This window comes from Carlito syrichta, unplaced genomic scaffold, assembly GCF_000164805.1.
Source record: "Carlito syrichta isolate Samal-C Ts95f unplaced genomic scaffold, Tarsius_syrichta-2.0.1 Scaffold302419, whole genome shotgun sequence".
NCBI lineage: Eukaryota > Metazoa > Chordata > Mammalia > Primates > Tarsiidae > Carlito > Carlito syrichta.
The window spans coordinates 227,606-247,770 of record NW_007246515.1 but is presented as its reverse complement, the minus strand read 5'-3'; the positions used below and the strand labels follow the sequence as shown (position 1 = coordinate 247,770).

The 20,165-nt window shown below is 48.3% G+C and overlaps 1 protein-coding gene across 1 annotated transcript in view; it reads right to left on the bottom strand.

Moving 5' to 3' along the window:
- PARP4 (poly(ADP-ribose) polymerase family member 4) overlaps window positions 1–20,165 on the bottom strand; it is an 81,329-nt gene that overhangs the window by 14,655 nt on the left and 46,509 nt on the right. Inside the window, 14 exon segments of the mRNA XM_008056624.2 lie at window positions 106–539; window positions 2,617–2,708; window positions 5,659–5,781; window positions 6,239–6,334; window positions 7,316–7,396; window positions 9,464–9,544; window positions 9,982–10,152; window positions 11,828–11,927; window positions 12,900–13,087; window positions 14,180–14,247; window positions 15,550–15,745; window positions 17,779–17,916; window positions 18,808–18,886; window positions 19,323–19,369. Of these exon segments, the coding sequence (XP_008054815.1) occupies window positions 106–539; window positions 2,617–2,708; window positions 5,659–5,781; window positions 6,239–6,334; window positions 7,316–7,396; window positions 9,464–9,544; window positions 9,982–10,152; window positions 11,828–11,927; window positions 12,900–13,087; window positions 14,180–14,247; window positions 15,550–15,745; window positions 17,779–17,916; window positions 18,808–18,886; window positions 19,323–19,369 (1,894 nt within the window).

Below are 20,165 nucleotides of genomic sequence, written 5' to 3'. Positions count from 1 at the left end.
GGCGGTGGGGGAGGCGGTAGGGGAAGGGCGGTCGACCCCGGGGGAGGCGGTGCGGGAAGGGAAGACGACCCCCCCGGGAGAGGCGTGGGGGGGACGGAAGCCGACCCCGAGAAAGGCGGGGGAGGCGCGGCGGGGAGGAAAACTGCCTCCGGAAGGCCGGCCTCGTCGCAGGCCCGGCCTGCGCTGCTCGGAAGCGAGTGGAGCTGAAGGGAGGAAGCAGCGGCGTCTTGGAGAGAGGTCCAAGGAGCTGAGCTGGGAAGAGAGGGCGACGCGGGGCCGGGGCCGGGCGCAGCGGCGAGGGGCCGGGGACAGACGGCCCCAAGAGAAAGGCCGGCGGGGGCCCCCGGTGGAGAAGCGCCTCCCGCCTCAGCTTCTGCCGGAGAGAGCTCCCCCGCGGCCAACTGCGGGCGGCAGGGAAAAGTGGGCCCCCTCGAGCCTGACGCTTCCACGTCTTCAGGTCCTTCCTGCTTAGGCTGCTTCCTTTTTCTTTTCCACAGACATTTCTGTTTGAGAGAAGGTAATCCTTGGATCCGGTAAGACTGCCCAGAAGAGGAAACGATTCATGTCAGGGGACCACAGAACAAAGGGTCCCTGGAGCAGATGCTTAACATCAGGGGAGACAGGACAAAGGATCCATCAAGCAAACACTCAGCATGGGGGAGACAGGACAATGCGTCCATGGAACCGACTCTTAACATCGGGGGAGACAGGACAAAGCGTCCATGGAGCAAATGCTTAACATCAGGAGACAGAACAAAGGCCCACCAAGCAAACGCTTAACATTGGGGGACACAGGACAGAGGGTCTGGCAGCAAACACTTAACACTGGGGAAAACAGCATAAGGGTCCATAGAACAATTGCTCTTCAAGTGGCTGCCATCCCCAACATCAAGTGATGGCACATCTCTGCCTCAGGACCATTCACGTAGTCAGGATGCTGAAAACACTGAGACATTCCGGGCCATGTGCGCAGGCTCTCACCCCATGGAAGTGGGAACCCAGGCCTGGAGAGCTTTGGAAGAGCTTTCGCTCTCAGTTCTTAGACTCACTCCTCAGCTGGGCACAGTTGCTCACACCTGTGGTACCAGCACTTTGGGAGGCCAAGGTGAGAGGATTGCCTGAGCCCAGGAGTTCAAGACCAGGCTGGGCAACTTGATCAGAACTCATCTCTACAATAAATCAAAAAATTAGCTGGGTGTGTTGGTGCGTGCCTGTGGTTCCAGCTACCTGGAAGGCTGAGGTGGAAGGATCTCCTGAGTCCAGCAAGTCAAGGCTGTGGTGGCTGTGAGCGTGCCACTGTACTCCAGTCTGGCCGACAGAGTGAGACTCCGACTCAAAAAAAAAAAAAGAAGCTGCATGTGAACCAAATTGAATGACAAGTCCTTGAGATATTTTGGATTAGCCTGTAATTTTACCCATGCACATGAGCTTTTTAAAAAAAGGAAGTCTTTTCCCAACTCAGTTGAATTTCAAGTATACACTTGAATAATTAATACTACAGAACATAGGACAAAACATAATACTTACCTGGTTAATTTTTTTTAATTAGGCAAGAAAACTGAAAAAGACCAATAGTGATGAACTAGACCCATCAGATGTTGAAGCCTTGTCTAAAACTACAATAATTATAACAAGTGGGTCAATACAACAGAGCAGATAGTCCAGCAAAGCTCTTAAGAGCTTTGGAGTTTAGTAGCATTTCAATCAACGGGAAGAGAAATATTTGCTAGAGATGCTGGGAAAAGCGAGTGGCCACCCAGAAAAGAATAAGGTTGACTCCCCCTTCTTACTTCATACCAGGATAAATTCTACTTGGATGAAAAATTAAAATATAAAACCACTTAAAGGGAAAAATGTAAAAAGTGTAATCTCTGAATAGGAAAAGCATTTCTAAGCATGATGAAAAAACCAAACAAAACAAAAAGCAGAAACCAAAGATTAAAAATTTGACTGCATTTACAAATCTACATGACAGCCGGACATGGTGGCTCACACCTGTCATCCCAGCACTTTGGGAGGTGGAGGCAAGAGGACTGCCTGAGCCCAAGAATTTGAGACCAGCCTGGGCAACTTGGCAAGACCTCATCTCTACAGTAAATCAAAAAAATTAGCCATATGAAGCCGGGCTCGGTGGCACAGCCTGTAATCCTGCGCCTTTGGGAGGCTGAGGTGAGTGGATTGCCTGAGCCCACGGGTTCAAGACCCACCTGGGCAGCTTGGTGAGACCTCATCTCTACAATAAATCAAAAAATTAGCCAGGCGTAGTAGCGCGCGCCTGTAGTTCCAGCCACTTGGAAGGGTGAGGCGGAAGGATCGCCGGAGCCCAGCAGGTCGAGGCTGCGGTGGCCGGGAGCGGCCACTGAACTCCAGTCTGGGCGACAGAGTGAGACTCCAACTCAAAAAAAAAAAAAAAAAAAGTCTACAACTCACATCATCTGCGGCTGATTTCCCTAACATAGAAAGTTTTCCTTAGATAAATATGAAAAAAGACCAAAATCTCAGTAAAAATGGTAAAAGACATAAATAGAAATACACAGGTTCCATAAGAATATAAAACATGCTCTTCATTCACAGAGAAAGAAATGAGAATTTAAATGTCGCCAATACATCTTTCACCTATCAGACTTGCAAAGATCCAGCATGTGAAGAAGCCAGGCACTGCGGTGCAGGGCAGAACACAGGTGCGGGTCATTATTAGCACAGCGGTGCTACCAACAGGAAACCGCACTGTCCATCCATAAGCGACATGGCTAAGGAAGTTTGGGCACAGCCACATGATGGAATGCTGTCTGCCATAAAAATAAAGACGCTGTTCTTTACGACCTATTTCCAAGGCATAGGCAACATTTTCTGTAGATTTTCTGTAGAGACAAGTTCTCGCTATGTTGCCCAGGCTGGTCTCAAACTGAGGCTGAAACAGTCTTCCTGCCTCGGCCTCTAAAGTGCTGGGATTGCAGGCACCAGCCACCAGCCCCTCCCTGCCTTCCTTCCTGTTTACCATCCAAACACACCACACACAATTTTATGAGCAAAGCAAATACTATCTAGTGTGCTTTTTAATATTCCTAACTGAGTCACTATATTTTTTTGAGTTGGAGTCTTACTCCGTCCAGGCTGGAGTACAGTGGCACACTCATGGCCACCCCAGCATCGACCTGCTGGGCTCCGGCGATCCTTGCGCCTCAGTCTTCCAAGTAGCTGGAACTACAGGTGCACACTACCATGCCCGGCTAATTTTTAATGTATTATAGAGACGAGGTCTCGCCAAGTTGCCCAGGCTGGTCTCAAACCCGTGGGCTCAGGCAATCCACTCGCCTCAGCCTCCCAAAGTGCTGGGAATACAGACTGAGCCACCAAGCCTGGCCTGAGTCACTTTATAATGGATCAAATAAAGTTTTGCATATTTTCATTTCTTTTCTTTTTTTTTTTGAGTTAGAGTCTCACTCTGTTGTTGCCCAGGCTGGAGTGCAGTGGCACGCTCACTGTCATCAGAGACTCAACCTCCTAGGTTCAAGTGCTCTTCACACCGTAGCCTCCCAAGTAGCTGGGACTCCAGGCACGTGCCACCACACCTGGATAAATTTTTGATTTTTTTGTGTTGACAAGGTCTCACAATGCTGCCTAAGCTGATCTCGAACTCCTGGGCTCCAGCAGTCCTTTTGCCTCAGCTTCCAAAAGTGCTGGAATTATAGGTGTGAATCACCACACCTAGCCCATATATTTTATTTTCTCAAGATTTCTTTCCTATGAGTTCTTTCCCATAGAGTCTAAATTCTTTTTTTTTTTTTTTTGAGTTGGAGTCTCACTCTGTCACCCAGACTGGCCGCTCCCGACCACCACAGCCTCGACCTGCTGGGCTCTGGCAATCATTCCGCCTCAGCCTTCTGAGTAGCCGTGCGCTACCATGCCCGGCTAATTTTTTATTTATTGTAGAGATGAGGTCTCGCCAAGTTGCCCAGGCGGGTCTCGAACCCGTGGGCTCAGGCAATCCACTCACCTCAGCCTCCCAAAGGCACGGGATTACAGGCTGAGCCACCAAGCCCGGCTGAGTCTAAATTCTTAAACATTGGAACGTTCACTTCTCTAACCTGGAGACCTCAGAGTCTTATCAGCACTGTTTTGTTCCTTTGCTTTTGAATTTATCTTCCAATTTTTATTTATTTATTTATTTATTTTTATTTTTTTATTTTATTTTTTTTTTGAGTTGGAGTCTCACTCTGTCGCCCAGACTGGAGTGCAGTGGCCGCTCCCCGGCCACCGCAGCCTCGACCTGCTGGGCTCCAGCGATCCTTCCGCCTCAGCCTTCCAAGTAGCCGGAATTACAGGCATGCGCTACCACGCCCGGCTGATTTTTTGATTTATTGTAGAGATGAGGTCTCGCTGCCCAGGTGGGTCTCGAACCCGCGGGCTCAGGCAATCCACTCACCTCAGCCTCCCAAAGGCGCGGGATTACAGGCTGAGCCACCGAGCCCGGCTTCCAATTTTTATTAAGTCACATTTCTCAATTTCTATTATGTTTCTGGCTCTAAGGGCCACAGTATAAAGCAGTATAAACTTTAAGAAATAGTAGGCTGGGCTCAGTGGCTCAGCCTGTATTCCTAGCACTTCAGGAGGCCGAGGCGAGTGGATTGCCTGAGCTCGCAGGTTTAAGACCAGCCTGGGCAACTTGGCAAGCCCTCGTCTCTACAATAAATCAAAACTTAGCTGGGCATGGTAGCATGCGCCTGTAGTTCCGGCTACTTGGAAGGCTGAGGCGGAAGAACTGCCAGAGCCCAGAGGTTGAGGCTGCGGTGGCAAGTGAGATGTGCCATCACCCTCCAGCATGGGCGACAGAGTGAGACTCCGACTCAAAAATAAAAAAAGAAATAGTGGTGGTGAATTTAGATTACTAGCTAGGACTCATCACTAATTTCATGACAATCCTCTTATACAAGGGGGACCCCCCAAAAAATCGAGACCTTTTTTCCAGTGTTTCAAAACAGTTTCTGAACTCGTCAATTCTGAGGCCTTTTAGTGCTCCTGCCATTTTGTTTGTTTGCTTAACCTCTTATACATCAGCAAAACGTTTCCCTTTGAAGACTTTTTTCATCCAGGGAAACAAAAAAATGTTATTTGGAGTGAGATCAGGTGAAAAGGGAGGGTGGGGAATGGGGGTCATACTGTTTTTGGTCAAAAACTGCTGAACACTCAGCGTGGTGTGGGGAAGGACGCTCACAAATCACCCATCATGAAATGACCAAACGCATTGAAAGAATCTCCAAAAAAAGGATCACATGCCAAACACAGCTGATCCATGGATGCCGAGGGGTTCCTAGAACACTTACCTAGGGGGGAAGCCTGTACTGCAAGGGGCTCACCCTCCAAAAGATAATTCTGGTTGTTTTTGGTCCCCCCTTGTATTCCTGAAATGACTTTAGTGTCCTGGGTAACAGTCTGTCCACAAATAAAGCACAGGCCCAGATGTACTGGACAGCTCCCTTTATAGATGGCGACTCTCAGTAATGCAACAACAGCATTTTTAGAAATGTGTGAGTCCTTTCCACCATCGGGGAGTGGACTTCTGCATTACAGGGAATAAGGGGCTACTTTAGCAATGAGTCCCCCTCGCCATCGTGGAAAGATGACACTGTAGTGTCACTTGTTGGTATTGGCACTCACCTGCTCAGCGCCGGCGTCTGGGGGCTCCCCCTGCCAGCTCATGTAGGGCAGGAGGTCTATGTCTTCTTTGGCAATAAATTCAGAGACATTTGGAATATCGGGAAATGGCAACTCATGATCATCCTATATCAAATTATAGTGGGGTTTAATCAATACAGATGCCAACATGTTAAATGATTACTACATCCTAAAGCCTATGGAAGTTGGTTTGGGATATGTGTGTTTGTGTGCAGGACTGGGTCGTGGGTCTCAGGTCACAAGGGTAGGGGCATGGGGGAGAAGGCAGCTGCATGGGTCAAGCCACAGAGGTCACCATACTGGCTCTCTCAAAAGATGAGAAATATCAAAATGGAACAAAATTGTAGAATATCTTAAAAACACACATGGGACTAATTAATAATTGTAACATTAAACATGACAACATCTGCAACTCATTTCAGAACATCACCCTAAGTCCCTCCGTGGACAGGAGGCCACAAGCCAGGGCGTGGCTTGTTACGACCAATCAGAGCAGGACTGACTTTCCCAACGTGAAGGCAGAAATAAAAAAACCCAGCCATGAATTAACAACAATACGTACCCTTTTCTCAACTGCCACGAAGCTTGTAAACTGTGTGATGAGAGAGTTTTCTTTACTGAGTTGAATAATCAGAGACTTCAAGGTTTGTTTTTTCATCTAGGATAGAATAAGATGAATGAAATCATGTCTTGTTTGATTTATTGCTATTTAGCTGTGTCTGACCAATTAAGAGTATTAATGATCTAAAAAGGTGTTTTCCTATGACAGTAAATCATTTTGTTAGTATTTCAAACTAAATATCGATATTTCAAACTAAATATCAAACTTAAGTAACTGAAGTAGCTGACAACATTCCCTGCAAATGCGATCAAGGGACTCAGCCACGTCATGGGAAAAGTCACTCTATTTGTATAGCTCTCTGTAATCTACACAGACCTCACACACACAGTGAGCTTCCTCCCTTCACAGTTCATAGCTCCCATTTAAAAGGTGAGGAACCAGAAACACAGATTAAAGCCGCTGATCCCAGGGTGTGCAGGGAGAACGGTGAAGACACTGGGTGGCCATCTGTCACCAAAAGTGGCCGTTCCCAGGGGTACCCAGGGCCATGCGAGGCACACTGGTACCTTCTCTGGGGATGGCACTGAAGACTGGTGCTCCCACCCTCACTTAAGACCATGGTTCCTGAGAGACCAACAGGACGGCCCTGTGGCCCTGCTGAGTGGCCCCTGTCTGTGGAGGGAGGAAGGTGGGTTTGTCTCTGCTTGTGTCCTTAGGCAGGCCACATACCATCCTGCACCTGGGCCTCTCAGCAGGACAGGAATACTACAGACTCCACATGGGAGGGCTACGCCGTGGGTGTTCTCTGAGCCCAGCTCCAACCTCTTTCTGACGAATCAAATATCACAGAATTCTCAGGAAACCACTGACATCTGCTCTTTCGTTAATTCATTCAACAAACATCTACTGCGCTCCCCACGCTCCAGGCACAATGTCACTGACATGGTGACGTGTGCCCAATACCACCTTCCTATTCTCCATCCAGTGAGGCTGGCCTCGCTTCCTATTTCCATCAAGAAATCAATCTAAGGATGCTCAGGAATGACGTCTAGTGGGTTTTACATGAAAAGAGCGAACCTCGTGACGGGCTTCATCCTCGTGGAGAATGCCATCTTCGTAGTCTCTGATGAGCGCGCGTGCCGTCAGCCTGTGAAGCATCTGTGTTTAGGCAGCAAAGGGAAAGACGCAAGTGGCTTCTCTCTAGGGATTTGCACTGAACATCCTCTTTGAGACTCAATGAAACTTACATATATGCCTTTCACATGTAGTTTGATGAGTTTTAACAGAGGAACAGTCGTGTGGCCACCCCTTAAATGAAGAGTCAGAACATTCCCTGCACCCTAAAAATGTCCCCGGTGCCCCACATGGTTACCTCCAGCCCCAGCACCCCTCTTGTTTTCCTCCCCTAGAGTTTTGCCTTTTCTACAAAAGGCCATGTTGCCAGTTCATTTCAGATCCCAAATTGCCCTTCCATGGTGGGACAAGCTGGCTGCCTGGCGTCCACCCTTGAAAATGTCCTGCGCCCTGAGGCGGGGGCCATATGTTGAGCACCACCAAGTCCCTCTGGTGACTGAGATGTGGGACCAACTGCAGTGGCCACATCAGCTTCTAGTCACCCACCTCAGGGAAAAGGCGCCACTCACAGAGGAAATACAACCACAAAGACTATGATCGGATGGAAAAAGACCTCTTCCCAGGTCAAATTATTTGACACCCCCCCTTAGATCCAATTGTTAAAGCAACATAAAGCTGTCCTTAGGTTCTACCCAAAGGTCACTGGCAAGGAGCAAATCAATAATAATGATTCAATGGCAAAGAATAATACATGTCTGTTATTCATAACAAGCCCCTAGGAACCACACCTGAGCTTTTGTTAATGAGATGCTTTTGGCAAGTCCTAGGGTGGGGACTGATTGGGGGGAACCAGCCATGTGATTAGGGGGCTGGAGCTCCCCCCTCCCCAGAGAGGGGAGAGTTGAACACCAAGGGCCAGGGATCAAGCCACCAAGCCTCTGTATGAGACCCGCATTAGGACCCCAACTGAAGGGGGCTGGGAGCTTCCCAATTGGCATCCACACCCAGGAGGGTGGCACCCAGCACCCCTCCACTCAGGGACAAGCGCTCGCCTGTGTGCCCCTTAATCTGGCTGTTTGTTTCTATCCTTTGTAATATGTCCTTTGTGACACATCAGTAACAGTAAGTGGGCTACTTCCCTGCGTTCTGCGGGCTGTTCAGCAGATGACTGACCCTGGAGAAGGGCTGTAGAAACCAACTTGCAGCCCAGCCAGAAATGTGGGACTGGGGGACCAGCTACTGTGAGTGGTATCTGGAGTGGGGGCGGCCCTTGTCCTGTGGGGTCTGTGCTGACTCTGGGCAGTTGATGTTGGAGTATAATTAAACTGTAGGTTGTGCAGGGGGTAAGAGAGGATGGGTTGAGAAAAATCCTCAGGGCTGGAAACCACAAGTGTGATGAGTAGAGGTGTTTTTTCCTTCAGAATTCATTTGCGGTTCATCCAAAGATGGAAAAAAGCAAACACACCCTCAGTATAGAATATGGTGTACTCTTTCTTTGTTGTTGTTGAAGTAGGAGTCTCACTGTGTCACCCAGGCTGGAGTCAGTGGCATGATTACAGCCACCACAGCCTCAACCTATGGCCTCAGGTAATCCTTCCACCTCAGCCTTCCAAGTAGCTGGAACCAAAGGTGCATGGCACCACACCTGACTACTTTTTAAATTTATTTTTGTGACGAGTCTTGCCAAGTTGCCCATTATGGTCTCAAACCTCTGGATTCAGGCAATTCTCTTGCCTCTGCTTCCCAAAGTGCTAAGATTACAGGCATTATATGGTGTACTCTTAGTCCAAAAGTGCTATCATTAATATTTTTAAATAGTTTATTAAATAGCAGTATTTAACTTCTACTGAGTCATGAACATCTTTGAGACCCTCTCTAGAAAATCTTCATGTATGAAATACCAGATTTAACTACACTTATTCACACTGACACCCGTGTAGATACACCCAGACCCAGGAGCCCCAGATGAAAAACACCTGCATTGGAAATGGAAGGAAGGTGTCTCCATGTGTACAGATAACCTGTCTCCAAACATGTACTGAAATTTCAACAGAGAAAAACAACAGCAAAGGAAGTATACAGAGCATTATACATGGAAATACAAAATCGCAAGTTTCAAACAATGGGTCTGTAGTAAGTTTTGAACCTTACAGTTCCAGTTGTCTTCTGAAGTTCACTAGTTGACACCATTGTACAGAATTCTTTCTCTTGAATCAGTGCACTCAGAGTTGCCTGAAATGGGGAAAAAAGTGATTCCTCATTACCTTTTCTAAAATTTTTGTTTTTATAGACAGGGTCTTGCTCTGTGGTCCAGGCTGGAGTGCAACGGTGCCATCATAGCTCACTGCAGCCTTGTCCTCCAGGCCTCAAGCAATCCTCCTGCCTCAGCCTCCCAAGGTGCTGGGATTACAGGCATGAGCCACCACACCCGGCCTCATTAGCTTTCCTAGTCCATGGTGTCTTGGATGGTTTAGCAGCAATTCTTTCAGTGATGTCCTCTCCCCTTTCTGTGAAAATTAGAAGCCTCCCCAGAACCCCAGCTGAACACCAGCCATGTTTCCAGAAGGACGAAAGCTGCTGGGGAGAAGGAGAAGGAAGAAAAGAGAAAAGAAAGACAACCAGTGTGACACACAGTGTCCTCCAATAACAGGACATCAGCGCCTCCATACCTGAGTGCAGTGAGGGACGAACCCGTAGACCAGGAGCCGGTCATTGTGGAACAAGGAAGGCACCTGGGCAGGGGCCTGCAGGGGCTCGGGCACATCTGAGCTGAGTTGCTGCCATTTGACAGAGACAGAGTGGCAGCTGGGAGCCCGTAACCTGGCCATCTGGTCTTCTATCTGTTTACGGAGAAATTCTTGCTTTCAGTGTTACATCCTAAAATACTTAACACTTAAAGTTTCTATTCTATCCTTTGGGGATTTTGTAGCTCTTTGGCACTTTTTCCCTTCCTAATACAGAGTATTTTTCCCAAAAGATTTTAAATATAATTTATTTTTTTGAGTCAGGGACTCGTTCTCAACCAGGCTGGAGTGCAGTGGCAAGATGATGGCTCACCGCAGCCTCAACCTCCTGGACTCAGGTGATCCTTCTGCCTCAGCCTCCCAAGTAGCTGGGACTACAGATACACACCACCATGCCCCGCTAATTTTTTTTTTTTTGTAGAAACGAGGCCTTGCTATGTTGCCCAGGCTGGTCTCCAACTCCTGGGCTCAAGCAGTCCCGCCTTGGCCTCCCAAAGTGCTGGGATTACAGATGTGAGCCACCAAACCAGGCACCCTAAAATTATGCATTAACTAATTACTAATATGTGTTACTGGCAGGAGTAGATTCCAAGACTCGAATAAACATTTTCCTGAAGAAGATACACAGTAGCCAAACTGCAAGGAAGTGAAGCTCAACACCATCAGTCATTAGGGAAATGCAGGTCCCTAATGAGACACAATGAGATTCTATGCCCAATGTGATGACCATTATTTTTAAAAGAGAGAGAGAGAATGAAAGGAGGGAAGGAGGAAAGGGAAGAAGAGAGGGAGGGAAGAAGAAAGGGAAGGAAGAAAAGAAAAGAAAAGAAAAGCAATGAGTGTTGCTAAGGATGTGGAGAAACTGGAACCTGGTACACTACTGGTAGGAATGTCAATGTGCAGCTTCTGTGGCAGGCAGCATGGCGATCCCTGCAACATCCAAACACGGAATGGCCACATGACCCAACAATCCCACGACTGGGTGCCCAGAACTGAAAGCAGGGACTCAAGGAGACACCTGGACACCAATGCTCACTGCAGCACCGTGCACAGCAACCGCGGGGCAGAAGCAGCCCAAGCCTCCATCGATGACCCGTGGGTGGCCCATACGTGGTGTCCCCACAGCCTTAAAAAGAAGGGGAGTTTGGACTCGTGCAACAGCACGGAGGGACCTTGGGACACTGTGCTCAGTGAAATGAACCAGTTGCAGAAGGACAAATGATGTATGAAGCCGCCTGTATGAGGTACCCGGAACAGGCCAATTTGCAGCAAGAAAGTAGGGCCAAGGTTAGCAGGGGCAGGGCAGGAGGGAATAAGGAGGTAGCACTCAGTGGGTACAGAGCTTCTGTCCCAAAGGGTGACATGTTCTGGAGATGGATGGAGGTGATGGCTGTACAATAGTGTGAGTGTAGCCAACACCACTGGTTATCCACTTAAAGATGGTTAAAAATGGTACATATTGTCACAACAAGGAAATGAATCCCAGCAAGACATATATCACAATTCACTTGTAAGAAATCAGTCCATGACACTGTACAAGACAGTCGCCAAACCCTGAGTCAGGAGAAAGACCTGATTAAGCACCCACAAAGCTCCTGCTCAGTGCCACATGAGGGTCCCTGCTGCAGGGGTTCACACATTTGGTGGCTTTTGCCTCTCTGTAGCCCCCTCTCCACTCCAGGAGACACAGAAGTCACCACCACCTAGACGTGGAGGACAGTGCTTTCACATGCAAGTACAAAACTAGAATCAAGATGATTAGAAAACATACCTGTTTTTTCCAACAATGTTTGGATTTTGCATTGAAATATTCAAAGACTCCAGCACCACACTTGGACAATGTTCTTAAGACATGACGATTTGCTGTGGAACTGATCACATTTCACATGTTTTACTTTTCAAGACATTTTAGAAACATTTTAGAAGAACACATGAGAAATGTTGAAAGGGCTCAAAACTCAGGAGGAGATATGTTACATGAGGGAGAATTTTCTCTTTTGAAGCTGAGGTTAAGGAGATAAAAGGGTAACAATTGGGAACATCTAGAGGCTAATTTATGTTTCCACATATCAGAGGACTTTTTTTTTTTTTTTTTGAGATGGGATCTCACTATGCTGCCCGGGCTGGAGGGCAGCAGCATGATCACGGCTTACCATAGCCTCAACCTCCTGGGCTCAGCTGATCCTCCTGCCTCGGTTTCCCAAGTAGCTGGGACTATAGGCATGTGCCACTATGCCCTGCTAACTTTTTTGTAGAGGTGGGGTCTCGCTATGTTGCCCAGGCTGGTCTCAAACCCCTGACCTCAAGTGATCTTCAGCCTCCGAAAGTGCTGGGATTAAAGGCATGAGCCACATACACAGCCAACTTCCAAACTTTCAAAAGTCCTGCGCAGGCCAACAAAACGCCCCCCATAAGCTGCCTTTTTCACCTGGGGCCTTTTTTTTTTTTTTTTTTTGGAGTCAGAGTCTCACTGTGTCACCCAGGCTGGAGTGCAGTGGCACCGCCATGGCTCACTACAGTCTTGAACACCTGGGCTCAGGTGACGCTTCCACCTTAGCTTGTTGAGTAGCTGGCTACAGGCATGTGCTACCATGCCCGGCTAACTTTTTGATATGTTGTAAAGACGAGGTCTTACTATATTGCCCAGGCTGGTCTTGAACTCCTGGCCTCTGGCAATCCTCCTGCCTCGGCCTCCCAAAGTACTGGGATTACAGGTGCACCACTGTGCCTGGTCTCACCTGGAGTCTTGTGTCCTTCTCTGCAAGCGGGTTCACTTCCCGCTTGCAGAGAAGAACACAAGGACAGAAGGGGCATCCTAGAGCAGCAAATTCTCCGAGACTCACCTGACACCACAGGCAAACAGCCTGGTGTGGGGACGGCCCCTCTTCACAAGCTGTGCTGTCAGGCCCTCATTCTGGAGGTGCCCATCAGACACAAGGAGGATGCTCCGTGCCCCGTGAGAAGGATGCAGCAAGCTTAGGTATCGTAGGGTCTTCCAGAAGTCTGTGTTCCCCATGGTTGGTGCAGCTGACTAGAGGAAGCAAGAAGGGGTTACATCCTGCCGGCTGGGCCTGGGCCAGTGTGTGGCACCATGTACACACGCTCCACCATCCCACGGGGGTTGGAGACAATGCCTTCGTCAGGAATATCCCTTCCCCAGCTGTGCGTCTGTGGAGCAACTAGACTTCATCTTTGTAGTTCATTTTACGCCACACAGTGACTACGACATCACCTGGCACCTATCTGCTGTTTACAGCTCTGGAGAGGTCTTACATCTACGGGAAGAAATGTCCCACCCAAGCATGCGGCTTGCCAGCTTGGATGGAGGCGGCTGGTTGTGCGGGCTCACCTCCCACTTGCAGAGAAGGACACAAGGATAAAAGGGGCATCCTAGAGCTGTTAGTGCTAGCTGCATCTGGGTGGTGGGACCATGGCTGTCTTCTTTCTTTCTACCTTTTTTTTTTTTTTTTTTGAAGTTGGAGTCTCGCTCTGTCACCCAGACTGGAGTGCAGTGGCCGCTCCCAGCCACCGCAGCCTCAACCTGCCGGGCCCCGGCGATCCTTCCGCCTCAGCCTTCCAAGTAGCTGGAACTACAGGCGCGCGCTACCACACCCAGCTAATTTTTGATTTATTGTAGAGATGAAGTCTCACCAAGTTGCCCAGGCAGGTCTCGAACCCGCGGGCTCAGGCAATCCACTCACCTCGGCCTCCCAAAGTGCTGGGATTACAGGCTGAGCCACCAAGCCCGGCCTCTTTCTACTTTTTAAATTTGTCTATTTATGTATATTTGAGTCAGAGTCTCACTCTGTCACCCAGGCTGGAGTGCAGTGGCACACTCATGGCCACCGCAGGCTCAACCTGCTAGGCTCAAGCGATCCTTCCGCTTCAGCCTTCCAAGTAGCTGAAACTACAGATGCATGCTACCACGCCCGGCTAATTCGGCTCTACTTTTTTAATGTCCTGGTTTTCCTTAATGAGTTTACATCACTTTTATTAATGAAATAAAGAGCCTGCCAGCAGTAAAAAACCAAGGGTCAAGGGTGCTTGGGGAGGAGGCCCTGTACTGTCCCACGAAAGCCTGACAGGAAAGGCCCAGAAGAGGTAGGGAGGCTCCAGGACTCACCATGATGAACTCCGCAGGGGCATCACAGTCTGTAATGTCCTTAGGATACGGAAACAGTTCAGTGTAACCTGTGGACGAGGTAGAAGTGAGGTGCTGTTACCGCATCCTCAGCTGACCACTAGTGAGCAAGGCTGCTGCGCGCCACGGCTGCTGTCATAGAGAATACTGTGCGTTCACATGCTCAGCTTCCATCCCAGGCAACGGTATTTGATCATGAGCACATAAGGCATTCACCAGGGCATTCCTCTCCATGATTCCTGTAGTGCACTCCATCTACGCACTGCACCGCGCGAGCATTCTGAGTCAGATTCCTCGTGTAGACCTCTGTTCCGCCTCCATCCTTGTGCAAAGCCAGACGCGGGTGCTGCAATGGCCTGGGCAGCTCGGCCCGTAAGGGCAGTCTCCACCCAGCCCTTGCACTCCTGTGAGCCCTGACCCACCGTGGCAGACCCCAGCTCTGTTGTGAAGGGGCTGGGCCGCCTGCTAGGGTCACAGAAGATGAGGACCAGCAGGACAGGAACATCCCCTCATCCCATCTGAGCTCCTTCTCTCCTCTGTGAAGTGTCACCTTCTGGGAACTGAGAGGTCCCAGACTCTCACCTGGGGGCGGCATTACCTACCTTCTATGGGTGCTGACCCGACGCTCCCTAAGACCACTCCTTACAGATTTCTTTTTTCTTTTTTTGTGAGTTGGGGTCTCACTCTGTTGCCCAGGTTGGAGTGCAGTGGCACAACTATAGCTACTACAGCCTTGACCTGCTGGGCTCAGGCGATCTTTCCCCCTCAGTCTTCTAAGCAGCTGTGACTAAAGTGTACACCACCATACCTGGTTGATTTTTTTATTTATTGTAAGAGATGAGTTCTCACCAAGTTGCCCAGGCTAGGCTCGAGCCTCTGGGTTCAGGCCACTCCTTACAGATATCTGTGACTGTGCTGATTACAAATACTGTCCTTGGCCTCAGGACCCTCCCACTCAACAGCCCGAGGGTCCTGCATTTGGTTCAGTTGGTAATAATAACAATAGTGACATTTATATCTCACCTGCCATGGAACAGGCATTGTTGTAAATCCTTTACCTACATTAGCTCAGTCCTCACAACATTGTGAGTTAGGGACAATTACCTGCAGATTACAGATGGGGAAACTGAGGCAGCAAAAGTTCAAGCAGCCTGTCCCAGGCAACACACAGACCTTGTGAGTGGTCTGCTGGGATCTAGACCTGGGGGTTTAGCTCCAGAGTTCTTGCACTTCGTTCTCATCCTAGGCCACCTCCTACCCAACGTGGAGGGTTGGGCACTGATGGTCATGGGTTCCACTGCGTGCTCACACAGGAGGACGCACATGTGGGACCAGAGCCCAAGCCCACTCACCTGTGCCAAACTGGATGATGTTCACTTTCTGCTTCTCACCCACCAGGGACAGGGCGTACAAGGCAATCTGCTTGGCTTGCAGGAATGTCACACCCTCCATGGAGTTGGAGCAGTCGAGACAAATCACCACCTCGTTCGTGCTGGCAGGCTCGGAGAGGCCAGTGTCGAGGCTGGGTTGGAAGACAAGCATGCAGGCCTGGGAGAAGAGGGGAGGTGGGTGGGCACTTCTTACAACTCCATGGGGAAGAGCTGCCTGGACAGTTCAAAAACTTTTCAGGGAGGCCCATAACGCTATGAAAACAGAAGAATGAGACGCATTCCACACCAAGTGGCCTCCTGGGAGGTCAGATGAGAAGCATCATGTTAAAGTTGGAGTGTGGGCCGAGCACGGTGGCTCAAGTCTGTAATCCCGGCACTTAGGGAGGCCGAGGCAAGAGGATTGCCTAAGCCCAGGGGTTCAAGACCAGCCTGGGCAACATGGTGAGACCTCGTCTCTATAATAAATGAAAAAAATTAGTTGGGCATGGTAATGTGCATCTGTAGTTCCAGTTACTTGAAAGGCTGAGGCCGAAGGATCACTTGAGCCCAGCAGATTGAGGCTGTGGTGGCCATAAGCGTACCCCTGCACTCCAGCCTGGACGACAGAGACTCTAACTAAAACAAAAAACAAAACAAAACAAAAAAAAAACAAACCTGGAGTGTGGCACATAGAAGACATGAACTCCCAGGAGGTCAAGAGTTAATTCAGAATCAGTATCTGAAAAATCACATGGCATCAGCATAGTCTGTGAACAAATATGACTTTTTCTTTTTTTTTTTTGTTTGAGTTGGAGTCTTACTCTGTCACCCAGACTGGAGTGCAGTGGCTGCTCCCGGCCACCGCAGCCTCGCCTGCTGGGCTCCAGTGATCCTTTTGCCTCAGCCTTCCGAGTAGCCGGAATTACAGGCACGCACTACCACGCCCGGCTGATTTTGTGACTTATTGTAGAGATGAGGTCTCACTGCCCAGGCAGGTCTCGAACCCGCGGGCTCAGGCAATCCACTCACCTCAGCCTCCCAAAGGCGCGGGATTACAGGCTGAGCCACCAAGCCCGGCTTCATACTGTTCTAAAGGGAATGAATATACATGCTACTGGGATTGCTAAAACATACATGTGCCTTTGTTTTATTAACCAGTACTTAAAGTACAATTACTGTTACATGTTTCCACTTTTATTTTATTTCTATAAATTTAAAAATAATTTTTATAATTTTTATTAAATTAAATTTTTAAAATTTTTTTGTTTTCTAGAGACGAGTTTTGCTATGTTGCCCAGCCTAGTCTCAAACTCCTGGCCTCACATGATCCTCCTGCCTCAACTTCCCAAAGCGCTAGGATCACAGGTATGACCCATCATGCCTGGCCTCAATTTTTGTAGCTTCAGAAGTGACTCTGTCACAGTCACACAAAATGGTCCCATAGTCAGCCATAAATCACCTTCTACCTGTTTCTTCAATACCAATATTTTATTTTATTTTATTTTATTTATTTATTTATTTTTTAGTTGGAGTCTCACTCAGTCACCCAGACTGGAGTGCAGTGGCCTCTCCCGGCCACTGCAGCCTCGACCTGCTGGGCTCCAGCGATCCTTCCGCCTCAGCCTTCCAAGTAGCTGGAACTACAGGCGCGCGTTACCATGCCTGAGTCATTTTTTATTTATTGTAGAAATGAGGTCTCGCCAAGTTGCCCAGGTGGGTCTCGAACCCGCAGGCTCAGGCAATCTACTCACCTCAGCCTCCCAAAGGCACGGGATTACAGGCTGAGCCACCGAGCCCGGTAATACCAATATTTTAAAAGTATAATAAGTGGGCAACCCTCTTTCAGGTCCCCTCTCGCTTAGGAGCTTTTCTATATTCTTAATAAACTTCCTGCAAAAAAATAAAGATAGAATAAAATAAAAGTATAAAAAGTATACAGACTAACTGAAGTACTGTCTTGGCAGCTGTCCTTTGTGGTGGGGACTGAGGCAAAAATGATGATCTTCACAGGGTCAAAGGCTGAAACTTCAGAAGCTTGTCATGTTGATATCATACGTATATTTAGTGTTTTTTGAGTCTTGGAGTGTGAGCATTCATTTTGTAATGTTAGTTTTCAGGACAACCAATCATTTCTAAGCTTAAGTAACCTGTTTGCTCTGGAATATTTTTCTAGCATTGCCTCCTACTTATAAGTAAGTAACCGGAGCATACCTCGCTTTCTTTTTCCGGATGTTTTTCCACCCACATTCTCGGGAGATAAGCATCTGACAGCTCGATGCGGAGAGAGAATCCACTGCTGTCTAAGGTGCTACCTTCCACAGTGTTGATCACGGCCTTGCAGTCTGTGCGCTGAGGGACAAAGGGCAAACGCCCCGGACAGCAAGTGAGTGACGTCACAAGCCAGCCGTCAGCTGTACCTACCCGTCAGACGGCAGGATGGACACAGCACCACCAGGAATCTACAGTGTGGTAACACATTCTGCTGCCTACTCACTTTCACTTGGGCAGTTAATGGAGGTTGTGCTCTGTCCGCTTGGAATAAATCAAGAAAAAGGATAAAGACAAAAAGCCTGGAAAGGAGAACGGCGACATGAAGGCCTAGGATGCTGGCTGCCTGGCTGTCATGGCCACTGGAGGGGAAGCCAGGAGGAAGGTAGTGGGCAACACAGGAAGTGGATTTTCTGAAGTGTCCAGCAGTGTGGACAGCAGTACTGAGAGAGGTAGTAATGGATGTGTTGAAGCATAAGGACAGAAAGTGCCTAGACGCTAAGCAAATGAAAAAGGCAACTTATTTCTTCTTAGGAAATACTACATAGAAGTTAAAAAGAGAAGAAAACGTCCCCATCACACACTTCTTGGTTCAGTGATCCTGATAATTTAGACACTGACTTGGTGACTCTTTGGGAATGAAGGTGAGAGAAGTGGGGAGGGGTGGGAAGGGCCAGAGCTGAGTTCACCCACTACAACTGGAAGTCAAGACAATTTCTGAAACTGATGAATCAAGGAAAAGCAGTAAAAATTATGATGTAAGACTTGGAGGCAAGGGCAGAGAAACAGCTCAAATATTCCCCGTGGTTCACGGCTATGGAATGGCTTGGGGGCAAGGCAGGGCCAGGACCCACTGGCTGCTTGTTGGAAGTTGCTGTCGGCATTATTAGGCCACGAACATTCATCGCTTTGATTAAATAAAAGTGATGTTAAAATAAGTGCTCTCAACAAATCAGACCAAGACTCACTAACCTTCTGTTTCAGCTCGTGTGTGTCGCTGGAAATGAATTCAATCACGTACGGCATCTCGATAGACATAGTCAGAGAGAAGCTACCAAAAAGGAGGGGAAAGTCGGCTTAGTCTAGTGTCTTGCATTTTTATGTGAAGTTGCTTCAAATACTTTTTTTTTTGAGTTGGAGTCTCACTCTGTAGCCCAGACTGGAGTGCAGTGGCCGCTCCCGGCCACCGCAGCCTCGACCTGCTGGGCTCCGGCTATCCCTCCGCCTCGGCCTTCCGAGTAGCCAGAATTACAGGCATGCGCTACCACGCCCGGCTGATTTTTTGATTTATTGTAGAGATGAGGTCTTGCTGCCCAGGCGGGTCTCGAACCCACGGGCTCAGGCAATCCACTCACCTCGGCCTCCCAAAGCACTGGGATTACAGGCTGAGCCACCTAGCCCGGCCTCAAATACTTTTAAACGCAAATGTGAGTCATAAAACTAATATCCACTGAATGCTTGACAGGCTTTAGATTTTAGGTACTAACCTTTGCTTTACTCCTATTTCCCTTATATAAATCTTCTTTACTGTATCCTGTTAAAAGAAAAATATATTTGTATAACTGATCTCACAATGAGATCTAAACAGAATATAATCTTGCCAAAGCCAACTGACAGCAGCAACAAGACAGAAAGTTTCCCTTCCAAGCAGTGAAACAGAGAATTTGCTCATGGAATGAGGGGGACTTCTAAAATATACCTGACCTTTTGGGTTCTTTTTTAGATTTGGAGTCTCACTCTATCGCCCAGACTGCCTTGTCCTCTGGGGTTCAGGCAATCCTTCTGTCTCAGCCTCCCAAGTAGCTGGAACTACAGGTGCGCAATATCATACTCAGCTAATTATTTTTTGTAGAGACAAGATCTCCTTGTGTTGCCCACACTGATCTTGAACTCCTGGGCTCAAACAACCCTCCTGCCTCATCTTCCAAAGTGCTGGGATCACAGGTGTGAGTCACCATGCCCAGCCCTCAATACATCATTTTGATAGAGATTTTCAAGTCTACATGTCTCTGTGTGTGTATACACATGCACACACATTATACATATGTACTGTGCATACAAAGTAAGAAGTCTGGAAGGATATATATCAGCACATTAAACAGTGGGTATCTCTGGGAGATGGAATTAAGTATGGTTTTAGTTGTGATAAGCATGTAATACAGATACAAAATTTTTCTGAGTAACTGAACATCAGAATAAAAATATTATGTCCACAAAATACTATATGTCATTATATACAATGGGCATCCCTTATTCTTTTTTTTTTTTTTTTTTGAGTTGGAGTCTCACTCTGTCACTTAGACTGGAGTGCAGTGGCCGCTCCCGGCCCG